The sequence below is a fragment of the Oryzias latipes genome, chromosome 22 (genome assembly GCF_053564925.1).
Source record: "Oryzias latipes strain Hd-rR chromosome 22, Olatipes_Hd-rR_3.1".
Taxonomy (NCBI): domain Eukaryota; kingdom Metazoa; phylum Chordata; class Actinopteri; order Beloniformes; family Adrianichthyidae; genus Oryzias; species Oryzias latipes.
The window spans coordinates 25145747-25172328 of record NC_136258.1 but is presented as its reverse complement, the minus strand read 5'-3'; the positions used below and the strand labels follow the sequence as shown (position 1 = coordinate 25172328).

The window sequence follows — 26582 nt, the reverse complement described above, 5'->3', positions numbered from 1 at the left end:
AAAAAAACAGAAAACTACTAACATGATGCGGGGGATGTCGCTAACAGCAACAGTCCCATCATGCCCCACTGCCTCGCCATCCTCATCGCTGCTCTCTGATCCTTCACTGGAGGATGAGTAGTCTGTAACCTTCATCAAAATAGGGAAAGTTGTCATAAAACATGCAATTTTCTAGTTACATTTTTCAAAACAGATGCCAGGCTGATTATAATCTTATAATCTTTTCTTCTTCTATTTCTTTTTTTTATAAATCAAAAACAGGAGAAAATTTTCAAATCTGTTAAAATTTAGAAAAATGGAACAACCTTTACGTCAGTCATGTGTATTTCAGAGCTTTGTGTGTAAAAGATTTGCTCCATTAAACGATTTTTATGCAAAATGGTTTGGAGAATTCAGAACACAATGCTTGGTCTATTCACGAATTTCTTCACTAAACATTTGGACCACCAGATTGCCACTTTCCAGGTTTTTGAAGCTCAAAAAACAAAGACATAAGTGTTAAACAACATTTTGCAGCCTTTCTCATTTTAAACTAAAAGTGTAGTTCAGTTTGTAGAACGGTATTAATGTGAGAGGTTGCTCCAATTCAAGCTGCTGACTGATATATTTCAGTTCCTGATGAAGCAAAATTCTCAAGGGAATGCACATATTCTTATTATTACCAAGAAAAAAGTATTTTTTGGGTTGAATGGTTTGGCATTCACAGAAAAAAAATAACATTTTTGCTGTATTTATCAAGTTCTTGTGGTATTCTTCTCATGATGGAGAGCATATACAAAGAAAATAAAGCTTAAAATTGCATTTCTAAATCCTTCAAATGCTATTTAAAAAAGCTTATGGCCGTGACTTAGAAGCTACTGCAGCAAGCCTTAAGCTCGCTGCTCCACTCCACTCTGATGCATCCGCTTGCAGACAAATGATCCATGAAGGTCTTTGTTTTCCTCATCTGAGCTGGAATCTGGATCAAAACTGTACAGCTAAATTGCTCCAAAATTGCTCCCCATTTTTGTTGCCCCACTAATGTTAGGTGGGGTTGTGAGGGGCTGTAAGCTAGCAGGAGAGAAAGATGGATGATGGGAAAAGAGGACAGGGTTGCTCCGCACCAATAGTCCCGCCTACACCTCAGAGCTGAATTTTTAAAGGACTCCTGCCGCTCTGCAGAAACTATATCCTAGAAAACAATATCATTAAACTATGATTGGAGTGGGTCTTTAACGTTTCATAAACTGGTTGTGGTTGCGTCAATACCACAATTTCTAATAAATTTACTTATTCAACATAATGATTTATGACTTTACTTTTATTGGAGGTCTGCTTCCTTCTTCCACCCTCAGTTCTCTGAGTTCCTTCGCCAGGGCACTTAGGTCCTTTAAAAAGAAACAGAAAAAAAAGAGGAAAAAAGTTCTTCATGTGTGCCGTTTCCATGTTTAGGATGGAGACCCGGGGAAGGAGGTCAAGCTGCATTTGAGGACAGAGCGTCATCAGAAGCGGGACGAAGGAAGGGTAACATCTGGGCCTGCATACATTACTGTCCCCGAACAAGAGTGCTGATTCAAACCACGTCTTCCTTTTCAATGTTAAAAAAATGGAACATCAACACTGTTATTCTCTAATGAGCAAATAACTTCAAAAGCACAGAGAAGACAGATGAAAAAGATTGAGAGAGCACTTTTCTCTCCTCCCTGACATTAATCCACATGCCAACAGGCCTCTTCTTGCCCCCCACCCCCACACCCTCCATAGACATCAGGCCGAGTCATGCAAACAGACGGGGAGAGAACCGTCACACAGCGGTGGGCTTACCAGCTCCTCCTGAACAGTAACCATGACAACAAAGAAAGAGGAAAACAGATTCAGAAACTGTTCAGGTGAACTTCATCTCTCAGAATCCCCCCCCCCCCCCTCTCTCTCTCTCCACACATGCATGAAGGTCACACGCTCCCTCCCAGGAATGTGTGACAGGGGACACATGCACTGTCAGAGCCGTTGTACCCTCCTGCTTCAGCTAGAAGAGGAATTCACTCCTCGGGGAGCTAGCTGATGCAACCATGCCAGGAAGGGAAGAGGAGCCCCCGAAGATCGAAGCAAAGAAAACGCGAGGTAAAAAAAAAAAGGGGGGGGGGGGGGGGCACCCGATTGTCACTGACCTCATCTATGGCTTTCTTATAGCTCTGATGAGAGGAAGGGAGGAATACAGAGGCAGAGAAAGAGAAAGCAGGTGAACAGTAGAAAAAAAAAAAGAGGCGATGTATAAAAAAATCCCAGAGAGAAGCTCGCCGCGACAGGAAGAAAGCGTCTGTCCCTCAGGTGACTTACTGCAGGCCTGCTGGGTCTGGCAGATTCACGACCCTCTTCCTGTTTGGGTTTGGCCTCCTGATTGGCTCCTGGAGGTGATTCTTCCTTCTTCGTTTGGCCTTTAAGGACAACAAGAGTTCCATTTAGAAAGAGAGCCAATTTCAAAGAGGACATGGCGGCCGACATCAACGTCTAAAACCAGAAGTCCTAGATGAGAACTGGAACTACCCTCATATCACCCAAAAATAAAAAATGTGACCCTAACAGTTAGTTGTTCCCATTTTAAGCTTTAGTAAACTGAATACGTTATTCACATTCATTTATTTACAATTTTTACACTGTGCTTAGGAATTTTTCTTTAGTCAAATTTTCCACGCTTACTCCTAAGTTCTGTGTCAATATCATTATTAACAATGATTAAGAAATTATCAATACAAGCTTTGTTAAGCATTAGTAATAGCACCTCAGCTAAAAGAACTGCTGTTTATAATAACAATAGTAGAAATGCGTATTTCTTTACCTTTTTTGTAATGGCCTTGCACTCTGCTGTTCTTATTTGCCACCCCTTCAAAATCTTAAAAACAATCGGGGTTTGTATTTGCACTAAATAGTGCTCTAGTATTAAATGTTGATGTTTTTTCTAGTTTGTTGCCAATTTTGAGTTTCTGCCCCCTTTTTTTTTTACCTCTCCTCCCAGCTGAGCCTCCCTGAGATGAAGGGGAGGATGAGGATGAAGAGTTAGATGAGGTTCTCTGCAGCATGGCATCTAGTGAAAGCTCGGAGCGCCGCAGGTCTGGATTGCTGCACAGAACAACCACATTTTGTTTTTAAATTGAAAAAAAGCATTTTTTTTTATTTATATAAAAGACTTTTTATTTGAAACAAAGAAAAAGTGTTTGTTTTTCACCTGGCACGTGCAAGCTGGGAACCTGCACGTGGTCCCAAACCCACGCCGCCATTGGGCGAGTTTTTCCTGACCAGGGCTGGAGAGATGGAGGTGGTTCTCTGTGGGACCTGAAAAAAACATAAATGAAGCCAGTTCATGCGACATAAACTCCTTAAAATTAATTTCAGTCATGATATAAAATCTCAGCACCCAGGTTGTGACTTAACAACTTCTGTAAGATTCAGACTCAAAGTCAGTTGGGCACTTAGTTTCATTTTGCCAGAAAATGTCTTGGTCCCAATAAAGTTCAGAAAGGAAACTAATTTTTTTAATCATATGTAAACATGAACATTATTCTCATCATTGTCGCAACAAGTTAAATGTCTTTCTTACCTGCAAATAAAGCAGGGATTTCTAAATCTCAGAGTACCTTTTGATTCCCTTTAAGAGATGTGACAGTTTTGTGGGTTTGATTGATTGCTCCCGTTACAGCAGACATTCAGGATCAGTCCTTTTTCCACTGTGGAATTCTTTTTCCATTCTGGAAGTTTCATTCTGATCTGGTTGTTCAGCTAAAGTTTCTTCCTTTTTTTGTTTTCATTTAACCTCCATGTTTCATTTTCCAGCTTGTCCCCTAAACCGCTTTTGTTCCATGTCATGTTAGCTGAACTGCTTTTGCTTCAGGCTTTGCTTATTTTTTAAACGTACTTCCTCGTGTACTTTTTCTTCTACTTTGGGTCCCGCCTGTTTTCCATTTGCAACTGTCACACTGCTGCTAAATGTTAGCAGGGTCTTTATTGGATGACATTCTTCCGTGTTTTTGTTCAGTAATTGATGCTGTTGGTTACTTCCTGGTCTTTGAATTCCATCACACCTGTTTTGTTACTTCATCACTGATTTGTGTTGTTACAGTTTCTGTTCTGCAAGAGCTGCACTTTTGTTTAATTTAAAAAGGATTTCAGCAGAAAATAGCTCTGATGGGTTTGTTCCTAACGACCTTTCTGAAATTTTCCGTCTGAATGTGAATGGAAGGATCAACCTTTGGCGGGACGTCCTCGTCTCTGAGCCAGGCCGTCCTGTCCCGGTCCTTGTCCCTGTCTCTGTCTTCCCTGCCGGCGATGCGCTGTGGGGGATCGGGGGTGTCTGAGGAGGGGTCTGAGTCCTGACGGGGCATCTCGGGTCTCTGTGGAGGACCGCTTACACTTTCATTTGGTCCTGAACCCGTTTGATCTTGGAGTGACTGAGAGGTGGACATGGACCCAGAGTGGGTCTTTACAGGGACCAGGTGAGCCATCTGTTGGAGGGACAGTCAGAGAAGATGGTGAAGGTGTGGGTATTGAGATGGGATTAAAGAGAAGATAGATAGCAAGGTTATATAGGAAGTTAAAAAAAATAGACAGTAAAGTAGGAATAAAAGACAAAATAAAAAAACATTATGTATAAAAGCCTGAACTTTCAAAATAAAGTAACAGGTAAGTAATTATTTGCTGGAAATACAGGTTTACCCACACTTCCTTTTGCTCTCGCAGGCACACACACACACACCTGTGGTTCGATGGGGCGGTGGATGGGTGGGGTGCAGGTGGGCTGCACCCCCCCGCTGCTGAAGGACTCGGAGCGGGGAGGGAGGGAAGGGTCGGAGATGCGGTTGGACACTTTGTGTTGGAGTGCTGGGGAGCTTTGTCTGTTCATCTTAGAGCGCTCCTCCACCTGAGACAGGTCACATACCACACAGTCACTCACGGCACGGTTCACCCCAAGTCACTCCACCATGCACCCCTACAAGCCACAAGACAGTCCTCGCCTCTTTGTGGGACGTTGTTGTTCAGGGATCGTTCCATTTCATGTTCTAATATTTTTAGGAGTTACACCCAGAGGGCCTGCTAGAAAGTCCTGTTTTTCTCTTGCGCAAGAGCTAGTCTCTCCAGTTGAACCTCTGCCAAATTTTTCAAAAGCAACTTCATCAGAAAACATAAAATCCAAACTGACGTTTTCAAGATGCCAAAGAGGCAGATGTCAGTTTTATCACCACCCGTTTAATCACATGCACCTGTTTTTTTGCCCCGGCAGAGGAGTGTCTGATGGCTTTAGAAAAAAAAAGGTCACAGATCTTCTTTAGCAGGCAGCCCTTCCAAACTGGAACACGTTCATTTATTTATCCATCTATTTATGTGTAAGAGGAGATTGCACACTTAAGGAACTGTTTCTTTTGTATTGTAGTCAGAGTCAGAGGAGACAGTTTAAATCCACAGGTAAATTATGCAAAATTGTGAACATGATTTGGTTTGCTACTGTAATCAGATAAAAAAAAAAACTCTCTCGATGCTTATAATAGGGGAAAAACTCTGTTTAAGCACAGGTAGGTAGAAAGTTGATTAAAGGCTCTGCAGAGCAGTGTCAAAATGAGACATTAAAAAACTGAGTTAAAACTATGTAACTCTGTCCCTCCTCAAATTTGTGCTAGGTGCCTGCTAAAAAGTCCACTTTAACACTGTTAACAGACTTTACAATGTTTTTTTCAAAAAGAAAAATGCAGGTTCTAACAAAAAACTAGGATGTCACAGAATGTAAAGACCTAATAAATAAGACATATTTAGTTGGTGATTCATGAGTGCCATAAGTTGAGATTTATCTGTGAAAGTTTACAGTCAACATTAGTCCAATAACTCCCAAACCTACAGAAAATAAACAGGAAGATTGTTAGTAGATCCCCCTTCTGTTAGAAAAAGCTTTTGGGTGTTTGACGTTTTCCTTCATATGCTTGGATTTGTCACGACCCAAAAACTTTCTCTCACCGAGTCTACATGAAGATTAAAAATCTTCAAAAAAAAAAAAAAAAAAAAAAGATTAAAAATGGTGAGAAGTTAAAACAGTTGATTGAAAGGTAACCTAAGAGAATTCAGAACCCATCACCACTTGGCCAGCACCCACCACCAGGACTTTATTTTAATGCTTGACTGACCTAAAGGTTGTGGTGAGATTCTTTGAAGACATCGAAGCCAAAAGCTCAAAAGGCCGGGCTCAGTGTGGCACACTACAGGTCATTTGGGTATAAGGGTCACAGAGAGCTGGGGTGTGGGATTATAGTTAACTATACTCCTCCTCCCAGATGGGTTTTTATTCTGAAAGTACCTAAAAACAGGCACCTCACCTTTGGATCTCAGTCCCAGTTGAAAATGTTTGAGGTAAAAGAACAGTAACTTACACAAAACAAAAAGGTAAAGAAAAAAATGAACTTAGAATCAAATGTATACAATTCATCCAGCTATAACTATAATTTAGCAATGTTTACATATTATTTTGTACTTCTAAGTTTGTGAGGAAATTTGCCTCCTAAACTGTGCAATCTGTTCATAATCTGTTTTTAAGTTTAAGTTATGTTTAAAGTTATTAAAGGAGTTATTCCAAAAAGTTTGTAAGTCATAAAGGGTTCTCCACACCAAAACTAACAAAAAGTGCTTTACAATTATACTGAGGTGCTGTTGGAATTAGATCAACACACTGTAAAGCAAACAAAGCACAGCTAAGATCATTTTCTCTCATCATCCATAAGAAATAAAGCCGGCAGACAAGCTTGATTTAGATAATTGCTCCTATGATAATGACATTCTGCCATGTTATCTGGATGGACCAAAAAACGTCTTTTTCCTGTTCTTTAACGACCCACTCCAATGAAAATCCTGTTTTTGGTGTTTTTAACATGTTCTTGTAGCGTTGTTCTGATGATGTGGGCATGTAATAAATCAATCAATTAGGAACAAAACTGTGTTCTACTCAAATAATGATGGATCAGGAGCAGATAAAAACCCGCCGTTCATATTTGTGCCGCAGCAATTGAAATTGGCGGGCCAAAGTCTCTCTGTTCCCTCCATTCTAAAGCATCCACTTGCAGACAGACAACATTTTTACTGAGCTGCTATCTGGCTCAAAAGTGTATGGCTTGGGTTTGTGAGGGGCTGTAAGCTAGCAGGAGATAGTGTAAACAAAGGAATAGTGGGACATCAGTAAGGTTACTTCCGCGCCAACTCCAACTCCTGCTGCTCTCCAGATACATTTCTTTAAAAAAAAGACTTCTTTAATTTAGCTAAACAGCATTATCATAATTAAAAGATCACTGGGAAAGATTGTACAATAGATCAGGTGAGAGTGGAGAGTGGATCGATAGAGTGGTGTCTACAAATTACATTGCACTGGTAGAGCTAAAAAAGTAAAGTAACCTTTAAAAATCATTCTTTTCAAAGTAAAATATTAGATACACTTTTGTGACATGATATTATTACCAGTGTTTATTAGGTAAATATGTTGCTGGCATTATCCTTAGAGTTTTTCTATTTGGTGTGGATAGCCTTTATAAAGATAAGGAATCAACCATTTTAATCACAAACATAGAAGTACAAACAAATGGGTGTTCTTAGAAAAAGTGTTTTACATGGGGGGCCACAGCGGCCCCCCAGATGGGATGGTTATCTGCGATCCATAGGGAGAGGCGTGTGGTGAGCAGCGAGGTGCATTGGAGGGTTTCAGGGTGGAATCAAATACTGGAGACCACCTGCCATTTATGTATAGTCCTTCGATGGGGGGGGAAAGGTTTTTGCTTGACCACGATAAGGGGGATGGGGGAGAGAACAAAGGCGAGGTCTGTGGAGAGGTTTCATGAGAAAAGGCCTGGCGAGAAAAGGGAGTAGTTTTAAAGGTGGGTGGTGTGACTTCAGAGGAGCGACGAAACTTTCGGCCTATTTTGTCAAAGGCCTGCTTGAGTATGCTTGCGGGGGTAGAATCAGTAAGATCACACATGGAGTTAGATTGTCTGATTTGATTTTTTTTTACTCCCATGTCTCCCCCATACATTATTGTAGGAGGGGACAGTAAATTATTGTTACTAGGAGCTTGGAGAATATTGCCAATGCCGGAGGAAGGTGAGTAGGAGTTTCTTTGCCTGGGTGGGCCAAAGACAAGACCACATGACGGGTAGGACTGGGAGAGGGGGTCACTTTTGTCAAATGATTCCGAGTCTGCCCGCACAAAAATATTGTTGTGGCTCAAAGATAGCTTCAGCTCACTGCTCCAGTCAGTCTTATATTCAGGTTCTATATCTACATCTATTCTACGGGAAGGTGAGTGAGATTTAGTGAGTGAATGGACACTAACCGGTTGAACCACAGGCATGGGCTTAGATTCAGACTGAAAAGCCTGGACTTGTCCAAGATGAGTTTCAGGAAGCTGAAGCTGGGATGTTGGGCCCTGATCGGGGTCAGAGAGGATTACGATTCTGGGGTTCACTTTCTGATCATTTGCCACAGCTGGATTGAGTTTTGACCCTTGAGAGTCTCTGTCAGGTGCCTTTGCGGCCCCTCGGCCAGAAAATTGTCTTTTCTCTTGAGCAGGCCCCGGACTACGACCTCTCTGGTTCCGATCCTTTTTACCTCTGACATCCTGATGAGGCTCCTGCTTCGCTCTCTGATCTAGGGCCTTCTCTTGTTCTCCTAAAATGCGTATCTGGGGGAGTTTGGTAGGGCTGATTTGGGAGGCATTGGACCGGGTTCGTCTAGGAGCATTAGCTTTGGACGGATTCTGAAGGTTGGCAGCTGGGGACAGGTGTTTGAATAAGTTCTGCTGTTGAAGATGGGGTTGGTTACCATGAGCATATTGGTGCTGTGGAACCTACAGGAGTCAGAGTTACAGGACGGTAAGCAGTGCCACAAACACATCCTGCAGAATCAAAACAAAAACACTGTCTTTTTTTGAGGCAAGTCTAAATAATGGGCCTCCTTCGCCATTGTCTTCTTCTTATTGGTGCTTCCAACAGAACCTACTAAATGATTCAGCTTTTTTGTATAGACAAAACTTAAAAAAATTCTTAAATTTTTCTCTTTTTTTCATAAAAAGCATCTAATCAGTGCGCTTGGAGAACGGAAAATCTTTTCAAGCATGAGAGAACTTGCCTCTTTAGCCCAGGCAGGTTTGTCATTAGGAGTAACAAAATCCTTGTAGTGGTAAAGTTGTTTCTTTTCTTGCTGCTTGGCCTCCTGCTGTTGATGCTGCAGGTTCACCAGGTAGGCTCTCTCTGTCTGGAGCTGCCGCTGTAGACGTTCAGCTTGCCGCTGCTCCTCCAACTGCTTACGCTTATACTCCTGGAAAGAGGAAAATAGTTAGCGGGAAAAGCAGAAAAATTGTGTTTTATGACAAAGTAATGGTGATTGGTTTTACAAATAAAAACATGAATGAATAAAGAAAAAACACGGCCTGACAGCGGACTAGAATCCCTGTGAATCACACTGTAACACAGCTTCTCCTTTGCTTTAGATCCAATGGGGAATGTCTGATTGGGGGAAATTTAAAAGTTTTAGACAGAGCTCATGTGGTGAACTGCAGGTGAGCAATTAAGACTGATGCCTGCTTCACACTTCATAGCCATTGGCCATCGCATCGATCACATTGTGTCCCTACCGCAATCCTGTGGTCTAGTCCATACTAAGGTTGGCTGGTTTTGCTTGCGATTGTTGGCATCATCTTCGATAAACTTTCGAAACCTGATGACGTGATTGTCTTTGACATTTTAGTGATTTCAGATTCAGTTTTTGTACACATTTACATAAAGCTTGATTTTTTCATTTGCAATGTTTTTCTGAAGATGCCTACATGATGATCTATAAAAGTACAGCTATATAAGTTTGTGTTAAATAATAATAATGAATATTGCAAACAAATCACTTTTGCACTCCTGACTCCAGATTTTTTTGTCTGTTTTTTTGCATTTTGAAAGCCTCAAAATACTAAATAACTATAGTTAAAAATAAATAAATAAATAAATAAGCAAACTTGAAATGATTTGCCACCTGCTCCATATCTTAATCAAATATAGCTGAACTTATAGTTGCATTAGAAAGTGAATATGCAGTGAAAATGTGTTTTTAAAATTTCTTTGGAACTGAGTCCGAATGAAATCATGTCTAACCCTTCTCGTATTTAGAGTGCAGTTTAGCATCAGTTCGAAATCCTGAGAAATGGAAATGGCAATTTTCTGGATCAAGTTTGCCCTACCATAAGAATAGTTTAAATGGCGCGACTAAACTACGGACGTAAAATTTTAATCGCAGATGATGTCATCAGCTTGTGTCACATTTAAAGTGATTGGGTCAATTCCCTTTCAATAGCCTTTTGACCAATACGACCCAAGCGATTACAAATCGCTATGAAGTATAAACCGAATATAAGACTCTTCAGTCCTGGCTTTGAATCGAACCTCTGAATCCACTGGGTCACATGACCTCACCAACCATTCAAATTTGAGTCATTGTTAAGAAAGAAAGCAGAAAATCTTTTTCTTAGGACTTGCAATCAGATCATGTAGTCTTTTCTACATTCAATGAGTGATGAAGATCAGGGAGCACATAAAATATCAACGACGAGAAGAAAGCAAGCCAAGCATGTGAGGGGAAAAGGTACGACAATAAAAATGAGGCTTTAGTGTTTTTGCACGATGTTTATGCTGACTGGATCTTAAAGTTTTCTTTAAATCTTGCAGCAAACAAACTGATTCAAAAGGAAAACAGAAGAAATAAAAATGTATTAAGAAGCAACAAAACAAATTTGCTGAGGATTTTCAGATAGATAAAGGAAATATTGTGCATCCTCTGAGGAACCCTTTAAGATCCAGTCTGAATCTCAACAATATCCATGCACTCAATGAACCAAAACAACAGGCAGATGCTATTAATATTTCCAGGAAAAAATAAAAAACATAAAAACTAAATTAAGACTACAGTCTGTCTTCTTCCCAGCTGTCCTTTGGGTGCATTCATTAGAGATATGGGACCACACAGAACAAACAGGGGGCAGTAAGAGCACATGGAGGGCCACGGTTACCATTAACAACGCTTGTTCCTGCAGCAACTGCTGCTGGAGGATCTCTAACTGTCTCTGCTCTTCTTCCAGCTGTCTACGAATGTACTCCTGAGCAGCATGTCAGCACAAGGAGAGAGGAGCAATTTGAGAGAAGCATTTGGAAAGAGGGAAGCATCGTACGCAGAGAGAAAGACAGAAAAACAGAAACGGTCATCTCCAGAGGTGGCTGTGAAAGTTAAAAAACAGAAAAAAGTAACCCTGCAAAAACAACTAGAAGTTAAAAGAAAATGTAGTTTGAGTTTGTTTTTCCAAAGCTTGTGTACATGAAAATTTATGTTACGCTCGCAAGAAAAGTTATTGTAAAAAAAGGAAATTTCAGACAAACAACGAGAACTTTTAAAAATGCATTTACGGTTTGGAATGTTTAATATATTGCAAAAAAGAATACTAACTACAAAAATTTTAGACTGATTTTCCAATCATAAAAAAGAGCTTCTGATATAAGTTCTTTGTTTAAGGGCCACTACTTTTGATAAATGACGAAACCATAGTGTCAAAAAGACAGATCTTTATTCAGTCTTGGAAAAAAAAAAAAATTTCTTGCAGGACAGCAAGAAAATACTAAAGTTACAACAGTTGACACCCAGCATTAAGCCATTTTTATTTAGAGGAAATTAACGATTAGACTATTGAAATTTACGTGCTGGTAACACATGAAAGAATGACCATAAGCCATGACCTATGGTATTAAAAAACAAAACAGCGAGCAGCTGATTCCAGTCCAGTTGTGTTACCAATGCCTGTGTACTTGAATAAAGGAGACAAATAACAAATGCAAAGATGTAAACCTGTTGTCTCTGCGCTGCTTCTCTCCGCTCTTCCTCTTTACGGAGCCTCTCTGCCTTTTCATATCGCATCCTCAGCAGCCTCTCTTGCTGAGCTTTTAGCTCAAGCCTTCGCTGCTGCTGCAATCGACAGGAGAAAACAGCCTCAGTAAGGTTTAGCACACAAGACAATCTCACACCTCACCCTAAGTGGCAGGGTCACGTAGATGGAGTGAAGTCATGCCGTGCTGCTGCACTAAGGGGAGGAAAAACTGGTAAAAACCCACAGAAAGCGCATAGATGCTGCTTTGAGGACTTTTCAGTGTGTGACGGATACCTGGAGCTGAAAGAGGAACACTGGGGAGAGGTCTGTGTGTGTCTTTACTTTGGTATATGTGCAGCCCACAGAATGTAATATATAAAAGATATAAAGTCTGACCTAATAAGAACATCATTTCATTGAAACCTCCTGATGTCAAGTTCTGCTGCTGCCAGACCCTCAGCATCTGTGGTTACTCAGGACTTGCCACACTCCCTTCCCTCCTCATCAGCCTCAATGCTCTCATCTGGTTTGAGATGCACATCTTCATTAAATCCACACTGTTTCTCTACAGTCGCTGTGGGATTTTATTTTGCAGACATTAAAGCCCTGATTATCTATTGCCTGTCATCCCTTATTCTGTTTTTGGACCTGGGCTTTTGGATTAACAATGTGTTGAAACAACTTTTGGATCTGGATTAACACTGTGGGTTTTTCAGCTGAATTTTCCTCTCACCACCAGCCTGATCACTCCTGCCTTATTTCCTCCAAGGACTTATTTAAACTTCACGAGCACTTCAGAGACTAACAACACTGGTGCCTCCTCCACAGCATCCAAGCTATTTTTGGTCTAAAGAGATGCAACTTAACAAACCTTTATAAGGCTTGGTAGCATCATTTTAAATTGAATATAAGAAACTCTTAATAAGCCTGACTACTGTTCTGCTTGTGCACCTATAAACAATTTATAATTAGCATGCTACCTGAGGCCTGTAGAATCTGAGATGCAGACTCCTGAGCAGTTTTAACTTATAATGCTGGAAAAAAATTAGTCACTTTCCTAAGTGATTTGATAAGAAACATTTCTTTAACTATATTTTGAAATGTATTTGTATTGTATCAAGTACATTGTATTTTTTTTTATTGCTTTGACATCAGGATAATGTAGAGACCCAGGTTAAGTGAGGGCGGGGGGGTGGCAAAAGGAAAACATTCAGCTGTTAATTTGAAGGCAATATTCCCTAAATAAGTATTTCAATCAAAATGCATGGCATGGTTTTTTTCCTTACTGTGGTACGTGGAATAATTTGTTTTTTCTGAGACTGTCGTTAAACTGTATCAGTGTTCACTTGCAAGCAAATCCAGACCCTAATTTTGACTAGTTTTCACTTTTGGTCCTTACCTGAGTTCAGGTGAACTTTAACGCTTGCAATACAAAGCAGAATTTCCAAAAAACCAACCTCCAGCAAGAATCAATTTGAAAATTGTGATTTTGTTGTGAAAGTTTAATCTAATAACCTGAGGGCTTTAGACCAGTTCAAAACCAAAACAGGAAACTGTGAGTAGATTGAACTGATTACTATCAGTTATATTGTGCATTTAATCAAAAGTACTTGTCTCCTAAAACTATTTTCTTTTCATTTTCCACTTGTTTCCACCACTTTTCAGATGTTTTTCTTCACTTTAGAATGATTTACTAAATGACATGCTTTGGTAACTGATAGAGACCAATCAAAACTCAAAATTCCAGCAAAGAGTGGGCTTATTGCTTCAAACTGCACACTTGGATGAACGCTCGTTCTAGCCTCATACCTCTTCCAGCTGCTTCCTCTGCTCCTTCCCAGCTTCAATTCGTGTCTGTCGCTCAGACAGCACAATTCGCTGACGTTCATCATTTTGCTGTTGCTCCATCGGTTGGCGCCGCTGGACCTCCGAACGCTCCTTATTGGCCAGCTGGAGCCGCAGGAAGTCTCTCCTGAGGGTTGACTCTCCGGGGATGTTGATGATGGAACTGGGAAATAGGATTTTGTAGATGAAAATGTGTCAAGTCTATTTTTTCGGGTAAAGAATTGTAGTGTCTATTTTGGGGAAGGCACTGACCTCGGTTCACCAACATCCGTCGCTTCATCCTCCTCTTCGCTGCCACTATACTCATATTCCGTCTCATCTTAAGAAGAGAAAAGAGGAGAATCAAAACACAAGTTGGAGAGGGAAAGGTAAAAACTAGCGAAGAGGAAAGCTTTTCTATTTTACGGTTTGAATGTTTCACCTCTGTTGATTATCAAACTACTGTTGGCTCCAGTTTTCTGAGAGTCTTATTTCTTTCAGCTGCTTCGAAAGGGGGTATAGCTTATAATTTTACAGTGTGTGGCGAGGTGGAGAACATTTTCTCAGGAGCGGATTTTACCTTAAAGTATAATAGTCTTTGAAACGGCAGAACTCTCCCGCTGCACCTTCATCTCTGAATATATAACTTATCTGAAAAACGTGAGGCTGCAGGAACATGACTTCTGTTCTGTTCTAATCTCTCCTGCAATCATCTTCTTTTTGGTTCTGTTTTTTTCCACAGCACACACCTCTACGGCTATAAAAATACTGTTCTATTTTAGCAAGTACATTGAGTTCGTCCCATTTGGCACTGCTTTTGAATTGGGTCCAAGATCTGCGTGTTTTTAGTCCAACCGGTTCTTCGATTTGAGTCACCAGCTCTGAAAAGCGTTTGACATTTTTTACTCTTCAACAAACTGCCATCGGAGCATTTGAAACATGACCACACTTTTCCACAGAATGTCTCTTCTGGTCAGTTTGTCTGGTCTAACCTCCTTTGTTTTGCAGAGACAAGTTAGTTTAGTGATGTCTTTGTCTCGAGCTTTTCTCTGGAATGCCCTTAAGGCATTTTACTGGAAAAAAAAATAAACTACAAAGCTTTTATTTTTTACAAGTTACTTCAAACCCGGTGCAGCTGGAATTCTTTTATCTTGCTAAAGTCCTCTGGGCTGGAACAAGTCCCCTTGTTTATTGATGTTTAAATACATCACATGAAGATGATTTTGTTCTTCTTCATTTTTGATTTCATGATTTCTACTAGTAACGTATTTCTTTTCAGGGCAAGAAAAAGCTGCCGGCCCCTGAGATACGTCACTTGTTTTTCATGATTCTTAAAATCGCTCTGTGTTCTCTGAACTATTTTACTTTCTGAGCCATTATCCAGAGAATTATTCAAATCTGTGTCACTCTGTTTGTTAATTATGTTGCCCATTAAACTGGTTATCAATCAGCTTTAAAGCTGCTGTTAACCCTTTTAGTCTTGTTTCCGTCTTTCCTTCTAACATCATTTGCTTAAATTGACAGCAGCAGCAAGTACATATTGAAAGGTAAATTTTATCTTCTACTCAACAGGCAACACACCAAAACAGTATTTAACTTCTAATGCGTAGCAGTGGTCACATGACACAGGAACTGCAGATGTTGTCAGACTCCTGGCTGTCTGCATTTCTCACGCTCACAGCTTAAACTTTTCTGTGGAAGCTGACGTTGCTCCTCTCACCTCTTTCTCCTCTCCTCTTCTTGGTGCGGTCGATGTGGTCTTTCAGCTGGTTGCGGACCTGCCGGTCGTTAGTCAGCTCCCTGATGAAGGCGTGCTTGCTCAGCTCTTCTGTGTTGGGTCTTTGGCCGGGGTTCTTCACCAAACAGAACTCTATGAACGACTGGAGCTTCCTTGACCTGCAAGAAGGCAGAGCTACATTTAAAAAAAAAACACACAAAAATTTGTGGATGCATGAAAGTTATAAAACTTTTTTTTTTTCCAATTACCAAACAGAAAAAAGTCACAGGCTGAGAAGAGGGAGATACTTGAAAGCCTGACGATTCTATATGTTTAAAAACAGCTGTCTCAATGAGAGAATTCAGATTTATCAGCAAGAATCAGATTGACCTAGAGGCATTTCAGTTTCTAAAATGGTTTAAAAAAAAGACAGCTTTCGAATTAAATTAAAGGAGTTTGTGGTATTTAAAGCTAGAGGACTCCTTTAGGGTTTGCATGCAAGGGCATGCTTAAATTAATTATCTGCAGTTATATGTCTGCAAGATTGTACACAGAATAGGTGCAGTTATAGGTAAGTAATGCATCTGCTGTTATTCAAGTCAAAGACATGCTCATAATTTTATTCTATTTTAAAAACAACCTAAGTCCAGGGTTTTTTTCAGACATAATGTGGCTCTGCAGTCCCGTCTTGGTTCAGATGCCTCCAGGTCAGGGAACTGAACCTTTTTCCAGCCTGAGAAGAGGAAATGTTTTCCAACAAGCTTAACTCTGAGTAGCACTGTTGTTATATAAGTTTGCTTTTTCTTCTCACTCCCTTTAAAACAATGAATCAAACTCAAAATGTTATTGCTGACATCACTTAAAATAAAACAACCAATCGAAACTCTACGATTCATAGGAAACAGTGCAAACAAAATTCAAACCAATGTCTTATTAGTTTCTTCAAATCTGCTGAAATAATAACTAATAATAATGAATAGGACTACTTTATTATCGTTCAAAGAAATTAAAAAAGATTGAACTGTATTGAAAATATTTTTATATAAATATTAACAAAAGGTCACAACTACTGCAAAAAACAGATGTTTGACAAAAACATAGCAAAATAATAGAACACTGTTTTAAAGTCAAGGTAGTCAGTTTATGAAACATCAACAAAAAAGGTAATTCACATCAAAAATTGTATTTTAAAAAATTCAGAACATGTATGAGTCCAGAAACCGAATATGTGCTTTTGTGGCAAACCTGTTAAGCTTTTCTATTAGATCTGTTTTTTTATCTGAGCAGCAAACTTCTGATTTTGTATTTATACATGATTTTTATTATTATTATGGTTTTTTCATGTATAAATATATTTAATGACTTAACCCCTTTTTTTTAAACAGTTATTGAACACATTTTAAATTGGTTGTAGTTCAATTTTTGTGGTTCTTGAAGTGGGTGAGAAAACTTGAAGACAGGATAGTAAAACTAATACCAGACCAAAACTGTAATGTCTATTTAGAGGGATACTTGGTGTGAATGTTTTGCTTTGCATCTCCAGTTGGTCACAGCCTGATTTGTCCAACCATAAATAAAAGGTTTTATGGAGACATTTAAAAAAATGTTCCTTTTTGTCTGACACTTGACAGAAACACACTCACCACTTCTTTGACTTGAGTCTGGGGGCGGGGTTACGTGGGATGAGGAAGAGGGCTCTCATTGGATGCATGTCACACAGTGCTAAGAATCAGATGTTGATTAGAAAAGGAAAAAAAACATCATTATGAACAGAACTGTGCTTAATGTAATAATGCAACACAATAAAGAGACTCTGGCCTCATCTTATCTCTCATAAAGAACACCTGTTTAGGTTTTAGATAATGATCTGTTGCTGCAGAAGTTTAATAGATCATTTCCGCGCTCTGGTTGGTTGTCATGTGTCAGCTTGCTGATGGATCTAGCTTTCTAATCAGCTGTGTTCTAGCACCTTGAGGAATAAGATGATGAATAAAAGACCAAACACCAAGCAACAGCCCGACAAACTGACAGCCAATTTTATATCTCCTTCTGTGCCGTCATTAATATTACGCTTGAAGATGTGTTGCTGTAGCGTGAGCTGAAAAATGATCCGACTCTTGATTAAAGCAATCCAGTGAAGCAAGGCTAAGAAATGATGTGCCACGGAGGTGTGGGATATTGACTGGGTACGTACGCGGCGCTCCTTCAGCCATCTCTATTGCCGTGATTCCCAGCGACCATACATCACTCTGCAATGAAGGAAGGATAAATAAATGCCCAGGCTCATCAAAACAGAGAGCGGCTTATCTTCAGAGGATAAAATCACCTTGAAGTCATAAGTGGCGGCTGGATTTTCGTCACAGGCAATAACCTCTGGTGCCATCCAGTACGGAGTCCCAATGAATGTGTTCCTCTTTCCTACTGTTCTGTCCAACTGGGCCGAAACGCCAAAGTCCACTGCAGACACACAGACAAAATCAGTGGGGCTTTCAAAATTTCCTAGGAGACTGAGTGGAAGCAAAGCGTAGGCAGTGGGTTGCCCTTTCGATAAATGCTCTGTAATCACATCTTTATTGGACTTTACAGTGGATGATAAAGTCACTTCCTCAGCAGTCTGCACTGTTAATAGTGACAGATATGCAAAACAGAGGCCAGTATTCAGCATAACCACACACACACACACAAATATACACCGCTATACCACAGGAAAGTTGATACCCCACATGTACTGCCCTCCCAGTCCTAAAGCGGTTTTGTCAAGTATGGTTAGACTTGGTCTGACCTAGTTTGACCTCAGCGTTCTCCGTCAGCAGCACGTTCTGTCCCTTGATGTCTCTGTGGATGACCTTGTGCTGGTGGAGATGAGCCAGACCCTGCAGACACAGACCGAGACAGGAATGCCGCTGTGGCGATGAGTCGAGCTGCGATTGTTTTTCAAGAAAGAGCTCATTTCCAGAAGGAAGTGTCCTTGAGGGTGAACCATTAAAACCACCAGGGCAAAAAAAAAAAGAAATGTGTGCAAAAAAACTCTGAATAGAACAATCGTCTTCACATTTGAAGAAAGAAACTGAAGTAAGAAGAGCCCATAAATCAAACCAAAAGCATACAGTGAAACCAGTAAAGAGAATTTAAAAAGAAATTCATGTGAAAAAGCCAAAATAAGTTACATTTAATAGAAAAATGTAGAGGTCCTGCTGCCCTATATTTAATGTTGTTGTTGTTGGTGGCCATGATGACTCTTGTGTCACAAGAATGCAGAAAAGGCTTAAAAACCAGTCAAATATTTTGAGAAACACTCTAAAACATGGAAGATAACAAGATTGGCTTTTAATAAAGAAAGAGGATAAACGTCAACACTATTTGCAAGGTGTGCCACTTGAAACTGTCTGAATCACACCCCAAATTGGAGAAAACAACAAATGAGTGATGCCTTCGAGATTAATAAAGGTTACACAATACAGTACATGACAATTCTTTTACAACTTTTAAGATCAAGCTGCAACTTGTTACTTACTCTGAGAATCTCTCTGCAAATGTAGGACGTCCACTCCTCCTTTAGAGAATTTCCCTTTGTGTTTTTGATCAAATCCGTCACCGAGCCGGCGCCGCAAAACTCCATCACCAGCTGGAAACACGCAAGCAAAGCTGAGTTTAGGAAGCCTGTCTCTCTCAAAGACCCACTCCAATCAAAAAATCCTGTTTTTGGAGTTTTTAAACATGTTCTTGTGGCATTTCTTTGGATGATAGAGGACCTACAGTGTATGATGACAGTCGAGCTCAAAATTGCATTTCTGAGTATTTCTTTATTCAAGTTATATTGAATCATGGGCAAAATGTTGTTTGAAAGAGAGCATATTTGTGACTTAGAAAATACGCTGAGCGGGCCACAAGCTCCTTTCGCTGAGCTCTCGGCAACGGGAAGGGGGGCGCGACTGCTCTGTGCCAACAGTCCCATCCACAACACAGAGATGAATTTCTAATGAACTACTGCTGCTCTAAAGAAAGAAAATGCTTTTAAGTAAGTCTAAAAACTGCATAATCCTAATGAAAAGACCACTAAATGCATTTAAAATAGACATAAAGATGATCAGAGTTGGTCTTTAAGAAACTTCAGCTAAAAGCATAGCAACAACTACAGAGAAAAATCACAAATTATGCAAGATCAAAGTTATAATTACCAGCAGTGACATGCTTTTTGGTTTGGAACACAAAATATGGCATACAAATTAATGTATTAGCCTTTTTTGGTGCAGATCAAAATTCCTGATTCCTGGTTTCAACAGAAAATGAGTCTCTGAGAAACCAAAGATTTTTTGTCAAATCCCGCCTGGTCTGAATTAAAGCCTGTCCTTTAATTCAGAAGAGGGATTTAACTTGGACCTCCGCCATGGATCCATTTATGTCATTTTGGTATTCCAGTCACTCCTGGGAAGGTTCACCACGGTTCCCAGTTGAGACTTTCTTTCCCATCTCTTCTATTTTTTTTTTTTATTTGCATCACCATGTGCAATAGACCTGTTTATATGCTCTACTTTGTCAGACAATTAAATTCTTGACTCAGCAGATCTGGGTGTGGGAAGTGAAACCAAACTCAGCTTGGAGGTGAATCACAGTTTTTTTTTTGCACAATAAGGGATGTATTTACTTTTCACGTGTCTCTTACAAACAAAATCATCAATCAAAAAATGACAGTTGTCTATTATGTGTGGTTATCTTTCCTTTAACTCCTATTAGACAACATTAACAACAATTTGGTAACGTAATAAAGTATATTGAAAGTTGATCATAGTAAGAGACTTCATGTCAATCAAATCCCAAAGCAGATGGAGGACTGCCTTATATGAAGCTGTGGGCACAGTTTTTTTCTTATATGTTCTAATGGAATACAATCATTTCAATATTTATTTCCTGTTTCTGTGTTTTAAGACAGGTTTATGTCAACAGACTAAATCGAGAGGATTTTAGGAGCCCCAACAAGTAAAATCTAAAAAAAAAATAGAGCAACCGTTTTAAATTAATCTGTTTGCTTCATGGAGAAAAATTTAATTCCCTGGTCTTGATATCATTCCCAGCATGCACATAGGTGGGTGGACACAATATCAGCTCAGTCACAGCCCCACAATCAGCACTCTTGATTAGAGGAAGTCAGAGCTGCAGAGAAACAGCCGAACTCCTCTAACCTTATTTGTGAGTTTGCAGCATATATATATAAAAAAAAAAAATGCGCAGTACTTAATAATTATACAGTCTTGCACAATCCAGCCCATTCCCTGAACACACTAAGGTGCAGGTGATCTGTGTGTCCTCCTGTTTTTGCTGATAAATACACCAGTTATAGCAAAAAAATGTTTCTTCAAATCAAGTTTTTTTTTAAGAGGTTTTATCCTCCCACTCAAACAATGAATGTGTGTGTGCACAAACAGAAAAAAATCGACATACCCATAGCTGGTCATCTATGCCCGGAGGGTTTTTCTTGATGAAAGCGCCGTAGTAGGTGGCGATGTTGCGGTTGTTGCTGTACTTCTTCAGCATGTTTATTTCTGCTTTAATCTCCTCCTCTTCATCCTGGCACAAAAAAATAATGAGTTTAGTGTAGAACTCCTATTTCTGACCCTTAACACATCTAATAGGATGCTAACAAACCAAAAGCAAATCGGGCTGATCGCACATTTGCATTTCGAATTTAAAGCAAAGCACACAGCTGGGCTACAAATTATCCACAGTAACTGCATTAACCTTTAATTACGTAGCTCCATTTTGGTGGCAATCTGCATCACAGTCAATGAAAGAAATTGTTATAGTGAATGATGATAACTTGAAATGACTGCTGCTTATTATGATTTCAGATGTTTTGCTTTGAAAATATAATTTGTTTGTTCTTGTAGCTCCTAAAGGATTCATATTTCTTTTGGTTTTATAAATAGTTAAAGGTAAATCACTTAACACATTTGTTAATTTACAGAATATCTTTCTGTTTAAGCCCTTCACTGTGCACATTCCTCTTTCTAATTCACCTCGTTCCCTGACTCATTCCTTCTGCAGACCCGGTGCTCCATCATTCCTGCACTCCCTCATTGTTTCGCTGGCAGCTGACAGGGAGGCACAGAATAAAAGGATCTCTAAATATAGCTGAGATTCCCTTCTGTTTTTACAGAAATGCCTCAGACCACACGGCAGTCCTGATACATCCAGCTAATATCACCATGGCGATGGGCTTGTCCTCGTTTCCTCCCTCCTGCATCCAGCGCCCACACAGACTCGCACAGACACTGATTCATCTCTCCTAATTAGATGCTGCGGTTGACAGTCAGATCATTACTCGAGATGATTTTCTTGGATTGGATATGTGAGTGTTTGTGTGTGTCTACGGCGCATGCGTGTGTGTCGTACCCCAGTGACATCCATGACCTTGATGGCTGCCAGCTGCCCTGTCTTAACATGGCGACCCTGGAGACAAGAGGAAAAGGGGACAAAGACAGGGAATGTTAGTGAAGGTGAAAGTTTTGCTTTTCAGGGAAGGAAATCTTGCCGTTTATGAATTATAATACACTTTAAAAACAGCAACATAGCAGCAAATACAGACAGAAAATCTTTTTTTGAAACTTTCATTGATGCTTTAAGGGGCAGACAAGTGCCAGAAAGTAGAACAATCAGAATTCACCATTTGTCAGTTTGCTGGGACATTCAAAGTCTCACAAATGGGTCAATATTAAAGTAAAAAAGTTCAAGGAAGCAGTTTTTAAAGACTTTTTTGCCCATATGGCATAGAGATGCTACCAATTTTCAGCCTAAAACAAATCTGTATACTACACCATTGAAGCGAATCATCAAGAAGGTGAATCTTTGCATCTCTGCTGGAAAACCGCATATTTACAATGAAAGTGTCGAACATGTGTTACATTTAAGAAGGATTTATTATTTATTGCTTTACACCAGGCTTAGTATGAGCCAATTGAAAGGGGCATGGCTGCAGACAAGATGGTGCCTGATATATTACACAATACAATTTCCCCTGACAGCAACCCCAGGGGCGGAGCTACAGGGGCGTCAATATTAGTATCAATACATCCAAAAGTGCTCAGAATTGTAGAAAAAGTTTTAATAAACTTAAATCAGGGGAAGAAAAAAAAGTGACTGTTGAGGGTCACCAGATAAAATAGTTCTTGAAGGGACTTCCAGTTCCTGACATTAATATCTGAAGCTAGGTCGTCTTGACTGAAAGCTTTTTCTTCATTTTTATTTGCTCATTAAAAAAGCATTTTTATGAATGTTTTCTTTTTTTTTTTGTTATGGTAAAATACACAAATCACATATCAAACCATGACCCCGACATCATGAGCTAAATCAGGAAGAAAGTGTACAAAATACATTGCCAAATAAGTAATTTGTTAAACTGCTGAAGTATTTTCGGTAAGGCTCAGGAATCAAATTTTCATCAAAAAAAGAAACGAAAGTTCCACTAAATAAAACTTTAAGACATGCAGTTGTTATTCACATTGACAGTTGCTCAGAAAGCCATCAGCGCTCTCTTTTTCCTGAAAAAACTGCACACATTCTATGTCAAACCTCTGGTTGACATACTTTTGTGTGACATTAGCTAAAGTAACTTTAATTTAACCTGTATTGGCTTCTTTTTAGACATTTACCAAACCGTGATAAACCCAAAGTGAGTGTGCACAGATGGCGTCTGTGCCGCCCTGCAGCCATTCTCCCAGTGTCGGCCCTTTCAAAGAGTTCAGCGGCAGTGAAGTGGCTGTTTGATGGTAAGTGTTCTTCAAGGCTGCTCGAGACTTCTGCATATTGGCACAAACAAATCAGTCCGTGCGTAAGAAATTTCACGTGTGAAAAACAAAAGAAAGACACTTCAGACGCCACTGTTGAGAAATATCAAGGCTGCGAGAGCGCCTGAGGGATTTGGAGGGCGAGGAACTAGAAAACTGGAAGCTGAGGGGCAAATGGAAATCCCAAGTGCTTCATTTGCAACAGAGCAGCTGTGGCAGAGATTAACTAATGAAGCTAACAAGGACAGATACTCTAAAACCTCTGACAGCTATTCCCTCCACCTGTCTGGACTTGAAAGATTAGCATATTACTGTCCAATCAGAAGAGCTTAGCCATAGCAATACATACACTCTCAAAACAAGGACGACTGTTGTCCTTCAGGAGTTGTTACAAACCAGAAGGCTGTAACCCTTGTGCTATCCTAGGCACTTTGACATTGGGAGTTGGGTCATCTAGACCCACTAGACAGTGCGCTGAAACTGTTTTCTTCAATGATTTGTGATCTTCACTGGTGTCCATGGATTACATGAAATCTTTTCACCTTTATCCACCTTTGTCATGGTAGGGAGAACACATCAATGTAAGGGTGGGGTCATCTAAGATAGCACAAGAGAGCAGTTTTAAAAAGCTGTTCTACAGATCCATTCAGAGCAACATGCAGCAAAAACATGTTGATTTTGAATGTATTTCAGTTTTTCTCACTTTGTAAAATTACAACCAACATCGTCTTAAGGTTTTTTATACATAAAATACCAGAAATTAGGGGTGTGTGGCTTTCCTTCTAACATGATTGATACTCATCTGGATACATGGTCCACCAATTTATACAGTCAAATTATTTTACCTAAATGGATACAGTCTTGAGATACAGTCTTGCTGTTGAAAAAAGGGTTATCATGTAGGTTTAGTGAACACAACACACATCCCTCAATGTGGTTCACCTTCAGCCAATTGGAATTGACCAGCTTGTGACTAGACGTCTTTTTGGCGAAAACATCAGAGACACAAAAAAAGAAACTGACAAAAAATGATTATTTACTCTCTGATCAATTGTATACCTTTTCCCAAACATAATCTTGGTATTCAACCGATACTGCCGTTACTTCCTGATCAAATTTTCAATACTTATCTGTCTGTCTGCTTGTTGTATTGCCCTTCAGTGTGATTACTTCAATGAAACCAAGTTCTTTATAACACTGTTTGAAAATAATATTCTAAGAAAATGATCAACTGATCACACTAAAGAAATGTTTTATTTTCACTCAGAAATATGATCTTTGTACAAAAAAAAGTCAAACCTTTACGAAGTAAAAAGAAAAACCTAACAGCCATAAAATTTCAATTTTTTAATGATATCTCCATTATAGTATTCATCTACAGCAGGAATATGACTACATCAATAAAAGTTGTTAAAGGTTAATGTCATGAGTACATTTCACCAACCCAACATTTTCATTATTAAACAAAACACAACCTTATTATTTATTGATTGTACATTTACATTTAGGGTCTTGAGAGAAAATGATCTCAAAATGACATGGGGATTTGATTTAGGCTAAAGACGGTGCACTTTAAATATATATGGCCCACACACCCCGTCAAAGTAAGAGCTTCTAAAACCAGTGGGTGGTTGAATGTGTAAGGGCAATGAGGATCTGCTGGAAAAAGTAGGTCAGTGGTTTGTGTCTCTACATAAGGTCAAGATTTTTCCTGCAGAAAATCACCAATAAATGTATTTTACCACCACTGTACTTGAAATGTTAGAAGGGCTAGCATTAGTTATAATGTTGGTGTTTTTTACCTATCCATCAGCGTCACGTATGAATGTGCTTTCATAGCAAAACTACAGTTCAGGTAGAAATGACGTACATAAACTGCTTTAAAATGCATTTTTAACTATTGCTAACAATGAGCGGTAATGACCCCCAATTCACCACCTTTCTCATTTTAGATCTGCTTTTAAAGCCACTATGCTAACATTTAACATATTGCTTTCAAATGACATTATAGCTTTGGCTTCATTTTTTTTTTGTGTTCAGGAGAAAACTTTCATATTTACTGTAACCTTTACATTTTAAATTTGATTTTGGGAAAGATGCTTCTAAAACCAGTTTTACGAACAAATATTAGTATATATTGTAAGCTACATTAATACTCAATTACATAAATGTTTATTTTTGTCATTTTATAATTCTTTGAATTGTTCTTTGAATCAAATTTGAATCAAATTTTGCTTAAACTTTATTTAAATTTTAACTATGTATATATATATATATATATATATATATATATATATATATATATACACACACAAAAAATGTGTTTTTCTGGAGTTTTAAACATGAGGCTTCTTTTTTTTTGATGATAACAAAATTAGCCTCAAAATTGCATTTCTGAGTATTTCTTTCTTTAAAACTTTAAGGAGCAGACAAACATTTATAACGTAGCAAAAACAATTGATGGACCACAAGCCCCATGCATCCACTTTTAGACAACTAGATCCATGTACGTCCTTTTTTTCCTCATCTGACCTGTCATCAAAACTGTACGGCTGGATAGCTCCAATATTGTTTGCCATTTCTGTTGCACCAGTTATGTTAGGTTGGAGTTGTGTGCGACTGTAAGCGAGCTGGAGAGCTCAGTTCTAGCGAATTTATAATAAACCACTGTCGCTCTCCAGAAACTATGTCCTAAACAACACAGTTTTTTTATTCTAGCTAAAAACAGCAAAATCATATTTGGACAAACTACTGGGAACGTTTTTGAAATAGGTTAAGAGATGATTGGAATAGATATTTAATGATGTTTGTATCTTATCTAAAACCAACAAGTTTCAATGAACAAATCTTGCAATAAAATCCATTTTTGGTTATTTGTTCAATTTAACAACAGCATGTGAAAGTCATCTGGAGGACTTTGATGGTTTGACTTTTAAACTTGCTGATTAGTAATGAAAAGACAGCTGGGTTTTGACATGCTAATTTTGAGCCCACTATGCAAACTAAGCACCGCTGGAAGGTTAAACTCGCTGATCGGCCTCTCCCTCTTCTTCTGTCTGGGTCTCTTGCGCTCACACGCCCTCCAGCATGCCTCAAAACCAAAGTCCTGCCTCTGCGAGGCGAAAGATTGACCTAGGATTTCTCATTAGGATCAGGCTGCCCCAATTCCAGCAGAACAAGAGGCAGCTTTGTTGGAACTGCACAAAAGAATTACAGCCACTTACAAACCAAAAGCGCACACATGTGCTCGCAGACACATGCATGATAGAAAAAGATGGCCCCAACACAGAGACAAGAGCTCTTGCAAACACCCACACATGTGCTCAAAAACGAAGAGGCAGAACACAGATTAACTGAAGGAGGAGGG

At 39.3% G+C, this 26582-nt stretch overlaps 1 protein-coding gene across 7 annotated transcripts in view; it reads right to left on the bottom strand.

Annotated features, from left to right (window-relative positions):
* The window catches only part of tnika (TRAF2 and NCK interacting kinase a), a 69910-nt gene that overhangs the window by 11719 nt on the left and 31609 nt on the right, over positions 1-26582 (bottom strand). For 2 of the 7 annotated variants that reach the window (XM_023951371.2, XM_023951372.2), the window contains exons 3-23: positions 21825-21881; positions 20874-20999; positions 18949-19059; positions 18217-18307; positions 17761-17891; positions 17629-17683; positions 17078-17156; positions 15438-15613; positions 13991-14057; positions 13703-13901; positions 11875-11991; positions 11048-11134; positions 9124-9312; positions 8330-8842; positions 4727-4891; positions 4221-4475; positions 3203-3309; positions 2981-3096; positions 2317-2414; positions 1299-1367; positions 23-129 (exon numbers count right to left, since the gene is read on the bottom strand). In XM_023951371.2, coding sequence (XP_023807139.1) covers positions 23-129; positions 1299-1367; positions 2317-2414; positions 2981-3096; positions 3203-3309; positions 4221-4475; positions 4727-4891; positions 8330-8842; positions 9124-9312; positions 11048-11134; positions 11875-11991; positions 13703-13901; positions 13991-14057; positions 15438-15613; positions 17078-17156; positions 17629-17683; positions 17761-17891; positions 18217-18307; positions 18949-19059; positions 20874-20999; positions 21825-21881 — 2915 coding nt within the window. The remainder of the gene's footprint in view (positions 1-22; positions 130-1298; positions 1368-2316; positions 2415-2980; positions 3097-3202; positions 3310-4220; positions 4476-4726; positions 4892-8329; positions 8843-9123; positions 9313-11047; positions 11135-11874; positions 11992-13702; positions 13902-13990; positions 14058-15437; positions 15614-17077; positions 17157-17628; positions 17684-17760; positions 17892-18216; positions 18308-18948; positions 19060-20873; positions 21000-21824; positions 21882-26582) is intronic. The other 5 variants (XM_078940853.1, XM_023951378.2, XM_078940854.1 and 2 more) reach the window with 3 other exon arrangements.